Below are 9,148 nucleotides of genomic sequence, written 5' to 3' on the forward strand. Positions count from 1 at the left end.
TGTATAAAGTATAGCTGTACAGAGTATAGATGTATAGCTGAGCTCAGACACAGCAGCTCCTGTCTTAGTCTTGTCTAATTCCTCACCTCACAGGTGTTGTAGTCCTCAGAGTCCAGCAGGAGGCAGAGTTTGGGCAGCAGCTCGGGCCAGTTCTGCAGCTCCCCTTTGGAGGCGATGGTGGTGATGAGGATACCTAGGACAGGAGAGAGAGAGTGAGAGATGAGACGGGTCTCCTCGAAGTAATTCTACAACCAATCAATCCTTCCTTATAACAAATCTCCAAGCTTGGCTTGGAAACCATTACTCTGTTTGAGGATTTCCAATGAACTCCACTGTGTCATCATCAGGACTGACAGAGCCAATATCCTGCACTGAGTCAGTTTATAACAGGTGATTCACACACTCCTGTTCGTTCCTGTCAGATGTTTGGTAACTGTGGCAACAGAGCCCTGGCATCGTCTGCTGCCTCTGATAAGGACACCATGCAAACCCCATTGGCTCTCTCAACAGGCCAGCTGGCCAATCAAAAGCTTCAGAAAAAAACATGCAGCCAGACACTAGCGAGAATGACTAACAAGGTTTCAGGTCAATTACGAAGGTGGAGAAAAATAACCAGAATATGTCATGCTAGGGTACGGTCTAAAATGAACCCCACGCTAAAGCCTGATGGACAGCAATTAAACTACTGACATGACTGACACGAAATTAATGCAATTAAAATGCATTGCAATTCATTTCCTGTTCAACTAACCTGATCAAAGGTGGGCAAGCCATACAAACATGATATCATCACATTATTAAGTGCTTGTGAAAAAGGGATTTTGTTATGCATCATTGAAGGAGCAAACCATGTAGAATTTAAACAACCAAGACTGTCTTGATCTGATCTAGTCTGCCTCTTGACCTAGCCGCGTCACAGATCTGTTTCTGCTGTGTTGCCCACTCCTATTGTCATGCCAAACATACACTAGTAGGATACAGCACAAACAGATCTGGAACCAAGCTACATCTGACCCCGTATGACTTATTCAACAAGATATACAGTACACTCTGCTTACTGAATGTGGTTATCATGATCAAATTATCCAGCGCGGATGTGATCACTAGAAGAGGAGTGCACTGTAATTCAATGAAGAGAACATACTCTGTTACAAATGCAGGCTACTTCACTTACCCGCAGTGGCCCGGATGAGGGGCGAGGAGTCCCCAATGTTCTGTAGACACTCGCTCTTAATGAAGTCAGACACTCCATTGGGGAAGTTCTGGTAGTGGGCCTTCACATTGTTCTTTAGGATCAGACCACTAAGAGAGCGGGTCGCCTCATCTGGAGAGAGCGAGAGATTGGGGGGGGGGACAATGAGAAATGGGTGGTAGATTTTAGGGCTCAATTCCATTTCAATTAAGTCAATGATTACTCTAAACTGAAATGCGTAACAGAATTAGGCCTAAACATCCAATGAAGAGTTTTCCCAATTCACACCGAATTCCAATTTGTCTCCAAAATTGAGTTTTAATAGAATTATCTACCGCAACTTGGCCTACCTTCTACATGTTTTTGAATAGCGTATACATAGAGGGGAGCTTGAATAGAGGGCCCGCGGGACCTGCGGGACGACACAGATCATTCCGAAGCAGATCATTATGATTCTTGCTGCTTTAAGTTCAGTAGCCATACCTGCGAGATCAGGTGTGCGTGTGGTCTCAATTTAATAGAGTAGGCTATAGCCTATACATGGGAGGAGAAGCACGGGGCAGTTACCTATCCAATAAAATGTACTTCCTAAATATGATTAGGCTATAGTTTACATTGCCTAGAAATAAATATTGATCACCCATATTTCTCAGTCTGAAAATCTTCCCACTCCTACAAGGTAGGCTCTAAAAATAGCTCAAGAGAAAGTCTCTCCAACTCTGCACTCTTCAAACTACATCTAACATATTGGCTGATATAGCCTAATATGAAATGGGCACGTGAGAATCTCTGATCATTTAACCTATTTTTGCACATTTCATATTGCCTATAAGGTGCAACATTTCTGGGACCATGGCTGGCAAGTGGGCTGGGTCACATACTCCTAAAATAAACATTGCGAGACTGCGTTAGAGTGGGTTGGAATCGGACAGAATGTGCAGGCAAGGTGCAGTGTGAAAAGCAGCAGTTGCAGGCGGGAGCGGGATGAAGAAATCAGTCCTGCGCAGACCTCTACTTGAAAACACTATTAAGTACATTAGAGACAAACAGGTTAAACTACTAAAGTGAGAAAGGGGTTGCTGTATAGCCATGTGTCATATTGCAACACTACTAGAAAACCAAAACATACAAACTCCCATACCGTCTACCCAGTATGAGGCACTCAGCCAGCTAAACCAAAATAAGAGAAGCATGTAGCTAGGTTCCTGTTGATGCTAAGGAAAAAGTAGGAGTGTGACCTCATAGCAGAAGGCTGAGAAGGCATTAGCAAAGCTGGATAGCAACAGCAAATCAGCCAATGGCAAATTATTGCTTTCACTGACTTCTCTGAATCAAAGCTGAAGAAAATTGAAACATTCCCCTTACAAAACATTGCTCTATTTCAGAGTTTCCCCATACTCGGTCCTGGGCCCCCCTGGGTGCACGTTCAGTTTTTTCCTTAGCACTACACAGCTGATTCAAATAACCAACTCATCATCAAGCTTTGATGATTTGAAATCAGCTGTGTAGTGCCAGGCCTACAATCAAAGTCATGGCCTCAGAGTCATTGAGTATGGTTACATGCACACAATAACATAATTATTGTGGACAGTCAGATTAATATAATAATTTGAATAAAACATTTTGCATGCTTTGCAAGAAGAATGATTTCCCTAATAATCCTGTTTACATGGACCCATCTGAAATCAGGCTACCTGATGGCACTCTGATAAATGCAGAAAGTCACCAATCAAAATGAATTTTCTACTACAGCAACAAATGTATTTTTGGGAAGCATATTTGATTTTGAGCACGGACATATAACGTTTGTATGTGACAAGTACTTCTCAGACGCATTCATTCAGATGTTCCGAACTCACTTCACTGGCGCTAGAGGGAGGCTCGTTTGGCTGCTGCTAGCACATGCACAGATCAAATACGTCGCTGGAACGCAGATTAAGGTGTTTACATGTACTAATAATGTTAAAGATAGTGCAGAAAATCTGGTGTTTTAAATCTGGTGTTTTAATCAGCGTATGCTTACTTTGATTTTGACCTTAAGACAATTACGATAAGCAGAGGAAGGTGTTTACATGACTATTTCATAATCTGCCTAGTGTCATAATCGGTATAATAATTACTGTGCATTTAAACGTACAGTGTTTCCGTTTGGTCAAAGGTCAAATCAGCAAATGATTGTGTTATGTAGTGAGGGATAGTTTCCTTCAGGCTAATCAATGAGCATCACCCAGTGATATCTTACTGTCTGATAATTCTCCTTCATGTGCATGGCTGTCTGATCCAATGTCTCCCTCTGTTCTGATTGAAATTACACTCAAATTCCATTTTCGCTGCTCCTCTCTTGACCCAGAGCGGTGTAACAAATGCCTTCCTAAAAGGCAATGGCTCATCAGCCCAAACCATTGGGTCATCTACTGCTAGTGTACAGTAACAGGCTGTCAGGCAGGTCAGGATTTGAGTGTCTCCCCGCCAGGCATAAGACTTTAAAATTAGAGTGACCCATATTCTCGTGGTGCGGTGTGGTGCCATATCATCAGTGACAAGACAGCAGACACCGGCTGTGGGGTTCGTCGCCAGGGTTCTCCACTCCTAGAACAGACAGCCACGTTGCCCCTGTTTTAGATGGTCTGAAAGTCAGCCTGTGTGTAACCTCACCCCCAGAGAGAGCTGGCTAGTGGACGTGATTAGCCTGTCTGACTGCCAGTGGCCATACTGTAACCTGCAGTAGTGCTGTGTACTAATATGCATTGAAAGAAATTAAACATAGCTTCAGGGCATTGGTGTAAATATGACATGGAGAATGAGGGTGGAGTGGTAAATGTCCTACCTTCTGATTTCAACTTCGTCAGCACGAATATCAAGTAGTTGTTGAAGTCTGGGTATTGGTTGAGCTGTTCCAATCTCTGAAGAGGACATTGGTTAAGGTGCAATTCTACATTGGGTGCAAAACCATAGGAGTAGACATGTGTGTGTGCTGTATAAAGGTCGATGTTGACCAGCCATTAGTGTTAAACGGCCTGCAAACACTTGCCACATGAAGACGGCACAGTGATGCCGAAACGTTGCTGATTTACCCAATAAATTACTGGGAGCTTGTATACAGAGTGTGACTCTATTCTTACAGCATACAGTTTACTCGCCGTTAGTCAGCACCTCTACCAACTTTTTGGGGGTGTGCGCCCGCTCATGCTTTTTAATAAAATTGTTTTTTTAGAGACCATCAATGGACACCATGAATAACTGATTATCAGAAATCAGTCACAGTTATCATAGGGTGCCCAACAGGCTGATGCTGTGCAGTTTGCACACATACCCAAATAGAAGCACTTGGTATTTCAACAACATTGACTAGTGGTGCTAAGCCTTGACCAGACAGACAGAACTCTAATCTGTATGACATACATGGACAATATTGCATCACTCAAACACTACACATGGTAGGTTGACTATAAAGACGTTATAACAAAACAACAACGAACAAGGTCTTCAATGCACACCAACATTCATGATTTGATTGTGCCTTGATACTGTAACACCTGCGGTGATGACAATGTGGATCGGATTTATTATCCGATCACAAGCGCGTGTGGCTGGCTACAAAGTCACCTTCCTACACTCAGGTTAAACAAGATGTCAAGACAAAAGTTTCCAACAAAATGACAACGTTGTTTTGAGCTTTCTTTTTAACATCACATTGTATAACGGGAGAGAATGGAAACCCGACTGGGGCCGACAGGGGCTGGGGTGACTCTCTAAACACAGGGCTTGCAGTTTCTTTGTTGCATTTAAGCCCCCAAGGGTCAGTAACACCCCCAGCAAGCTAGTTACACTGTACCCGCTATGACATTATTTCAAAACACTACTAGGAAATCAAAGGATTTTAGATTATACGAAACTGTCATAGGGAATACATTTGTTGAAATTATTTATGGATTCGGTAAAGATTGTGGTGTCATGCAACAGCTGTCACTTATGACATTTCCATCATACTGTAACTGATTCAATGTACTTTGGTCATATTTGTGACATTGTACAGTAAGTAGCTAGCTGGCTAACTATATTGTAGTAATGTTAGCCAAGCTAACCGAAAAGCTACCACAGAAACACCTCAAATCTACCACTTTTACATTAAGCCGAGAGCGAAGGATACTTGCTGGACGGATCTTTGAGTGGACGTATCGGGAGACTGGGACTCTTTCAAAAGCTGTAGAATTTGCTGAAGTCCTTGCTCATCTGGTTTCCACTCGCACTCCATCTTGGTTTGCTGCAATGAGATGAAACGGATAATGCAATTGTCAACACACACTGTAAATTAACGTTTTCCTCTTCCCAGTTGAAGAGTCGCCATTAGATTTGCTAAGCAGTGTAAATTGCATATATTATTGTTTCACCTACCCGATATATCGTTGTCTTTCTTCCTCAAATGCTACTGTGTTGAATTTATAACGTTAGACTTGGGCCTGTCAGCACAGAGACATTCCGTTTTTACAACAAGCTACTCATACGGATTCATGGCGCATTTACAAGACCCAACTGTGCTGTGACGTCTGCAAGGTCCTAGTGCACGTCAAGTTCATTCCACTCTATTCCACTCAGGTCCTTCTTCTTCTTCTTCTTCTTCTTCTTCTTCTTCTTCTCCTGTGTTCGCACACATTTAATGTGCATGTCGCCACCTATTGTACTACAACAACAACAAAAAATCCATTGCAGAAAAGGGGGAAAACTACATCACAAAACCCCAAAACAATTGTAAAAATTGTCTGTCCTTAGTTGCAACTCTCACTACCGAGTTACAAACTGCCTCTGGAAGCAACGTCAGCAAAATAACTATTCATCTGGAGCTTCATGAAATGGGTTTCGATGGCCGAGCAGCCGCACACAAGCCTAAGATCACCATGCGCAATGCCAAGCATCGGCTGGAGTGATGTAAAGCTCAGACATTTAACTCTGGATCAGTGGAAAGGTGTTCTCTGGAGTGACGAATCACGCTTCACCATCTGGCAGTCCGACGGACAAATCTGGGTTTGGCAGTTGCCAGGAGAACACCTACCAGCCCCAATGCATAGTGCCAACTGTAAAGTTTGGTGGAGGAGGAATAATGGTCTGAGGCTGTTTTTCATGGTTTGGGCTAGGCCCCTTAGTTCCAGTGAAGGGATAGCTTAATGCTAAAGCATACAATGACATTCAACAATTCTGTGCTTCCATCTTTGCGGCAACAGTTTGGGAAGGCCCTTTCCTGTTTCAGCATGACAATGCCCCCGTGCACAAAGCAAGGTCCATACAGAAATGATTTGTCGAGATCGGTATGGAAGAATTTGACTGGCCTGCACAGAGCCCTGACCTTAACCCCATCGAACACCTTTGGGATTAATTGGAATGCCGACTGCGAGCCAGGCCCAATCACCCAACATCAGTGCCCGACCTCACTAATGCTCTTGTGGCTGAATGGAAGCAAGTCCCCGCAGCAATGTTTCAACAGCGGAAAGCCTTCCCAGAAGAGTGGAGGCTGTTATAGCAGCAAAGGGGAGACCAACTCCATATTAATGCCCATAATTTTGGAATGAGATGTTCGACGAGCAGGTATCCACATACTTTTGGTCATGTAGTGTATGTTACATCAAACCCCATCCCACTCCTTCAGTCACAGTCCAGTCCAAATCACATCCCTACACAGGCTCAGGGGCCAGGGAGGGGCGAAATCTTCATACAGAATTTCCTGCAATGCCTTGGCCGTGAGGTCCTGTAGATCCAAGTACCTTTTAGGCGCATTCACAATAATGTCCAGTTTCTCTGACTTCTTGTTAGTTTGGCCAGTATAGTTTATCACCTGCACAATAAAAGCAACAAAATCTACCTTCTTCACAATCAGAGTTTCAGGATCTCTCAGCTGCTGAACTACATTCTCAGCAGACTTCGAGGCATCCACTACCATATCTTCCTTATCTCACTGTCTCCACATAGTAGACCTGCTTGACTGCCCTGATTCTTGCTACTGCCAATGGCGATTTTAGCATGTAAATCTTGGTGGGGCAAAAAAAAAACTAAAAGTGGAATGCATGCCAGCAAAGCCACTACACAACACAACACTAAACAATACATTCATTGCACTATAACGGTCACCGAAAACTGTTAGGGCCTAAATAAAGCTGTCCCAACATCTTACCACTGCTACACCTGGCTATCAGAGGAGCCTTGTCTGGCAGCAAAACACTTCATTCAGCCTCATTTACTGCCTTTTAAAAAACATAGCAGATATGGCTGACTTGCTTAAACAAATGTGGTTTCTAATGACAATTGAGATATACAAACTATGGCATAAGGGGACGGCAAGTGGATAAGAGGCAATCCGTAATTTCGATTAAGACATTAATGAGCGAGCTAGGACAGACGTAGTCAATATAACTATTTGTTCAGCACTTTTGAAATGTACAACGGCAGAATTCAGAACATAGGCCATTCTTACAGTATTCTCCCTGTACACCAAGTCAGAACCGTAGGATAAATAAAGGGGCATATAAGCAGACAATGAAAGCTCTTACAAAATTTGATGATTACATTTCTCTAAAACAGGTTATAGGCTACGTGTGCACCACCAAGTCAGAACAGTAGGCGAAATTAAGAGGGGTAAATAGACCAAATTAATAGGGTGAGGCACATGGGCTACTAACATCTTACTACACAACATCACTTAGTATTACTTTCGTAGCTACAGTATACATATCTCCCTGGCATATTACATAATTTATGCAGCAGCATACAATACATTTTTGGACTCACCTTGTTGTGCTGTGCTCACCTGAACAGGAAGATGGCGCGGCGGTCCTTCGTGGGTATATTTTGTCATCAAAGTCTGGCATTCTCTGGATTTATGGTGCTTTCAAAACAACTGGGAACTCTGAAAAAAACAATGTCGAATCATGATGACGTCATTGATCTTCAGGTCTTAGCTCTAGAAAGAGGCTGGATTTACAACTCCGAGTTGACAAGACTCGCCTTTATCTAACCACACTGTCCGATTTCAAAAAGGCTTTACAGCGAAAGCAAAACATTAGATTATGTCAGCAGAGTACCCAGCCAGAAATAATCAGACACCCATTTTTTGATGATCTTCATCAGATGACAACCCTAGGACATTATGTTATACAATACATGCACGTTTTGTTCAATCAAGTTCATATTTATATCAAAAAACAGCTATTTACATTAGCATGTGACGTTCAGAACTAGCATTCCCACCGAACACTTCCGGTGAATTTACTAAATTACTCACGATAAACGTTCACAAAAAACATAACAATTATTTTAAGAATTATAGATACAGAACTCCTTTGTGCAATCGAGGTGTCCGATTTTAAAATAGCTTTTCGGTGAAAGTACATTTTGCAATTTTCTGAGTACATAGCCCGGCATCACAGGGCTAGCTATTTAGACACCCAGCAAGTTTAGCCTTCACCAAACTCCGATTTACTATTAGAAAAGTTTGATTACCTTTGGTGTTCTTCGTCAGAATGCACTCCCAGGACTGCTACTTCAATAACAAATGTTGGTTTGGTTCAAAATAATCCATAGTTATATCCAAATAGCGGCGTTTTGTTCGTGCGTTCAAGACACTATCCGAAGTGTAAATAAGGGTCACGCACACGACGCATTTCGTGACAAAAAAATTCTAAATATTCCATTACCGTACTTCGAAGCATGTCAACCGCTGTTTAAAATCAATTTTTATGCCATTTTTCTCGTAAAAAAGCGATAATATTCCGACCGGGAGTGGTGGTTTTCGTTCAAAGAGAGAGAAAATAAACAATGGAGTCGACTCGTGCACGCGCCTCAGTTTCATAGTACTGTGACTGGCCACTATCCAAACACGCTAATGTTTTTCAGCCAGAGCTTGCAAAGCCACGATTCAGCTTTTTGCCGCCTTCTGAGAGCCCATGGGAGCCGTAGGAAGTGTCACGT

At 42.7% G+C, this 9,148-nt stretch overlaps 1 protein-coding gene across 2 annotated transcripts in view; it reads right to left on the reverse strand.

Moving 5' to 3' along the window:
• LOC106569531 (transportin-1) overlaps positions 1-5,798 on the reverse strand; it is a 52,633-nt gene extending 46,835 nt beyond the window's left edge. For both annotated transcript variants that reach the window (XR_006758437.2, XM_014140980.3), the window contains exons 1-5: positions 5,588-5,798; positions 5,343-5,456; positions 4,020-4,095; positions 1,175-1,324; positions 87-193 (exon numbers count right to left, since the gene is read on the reverse strand). Coding sequence is in view for 1 of the 2 variants with exons in the window: in XM_014140980.3 (XP_013996455.1) it covers positions 87-193; positions 1,175-1,324; positions 4,020-4,095; positions 5,343-5,447 (438 nt within the window). In the remaining variant the exon portion in view is untranslated. The remainder of the gene's footprint in view (positions 1-86; positions 194-1,174; positions 1,325-4,019; positions 4,096-5,342; positions 5,457-5,587) is intronic.
• Positions 5,799-9,148: the final 3,350 nt, after the last annotated feature.

Source organism: Salmo salar, chromosome 01, assembly GCF_965601325.2.
Source record: "Salmo salar chromosome 01, fSalSal1, whole genome shotgun sequence".
In the NCBI taxonomy this organism is placed as follows: Eukaryota; Metazoa; Chordata; class Actinopteri; order Salmoniformes; family Salmonidae; genus Salmo; species Salmo salar.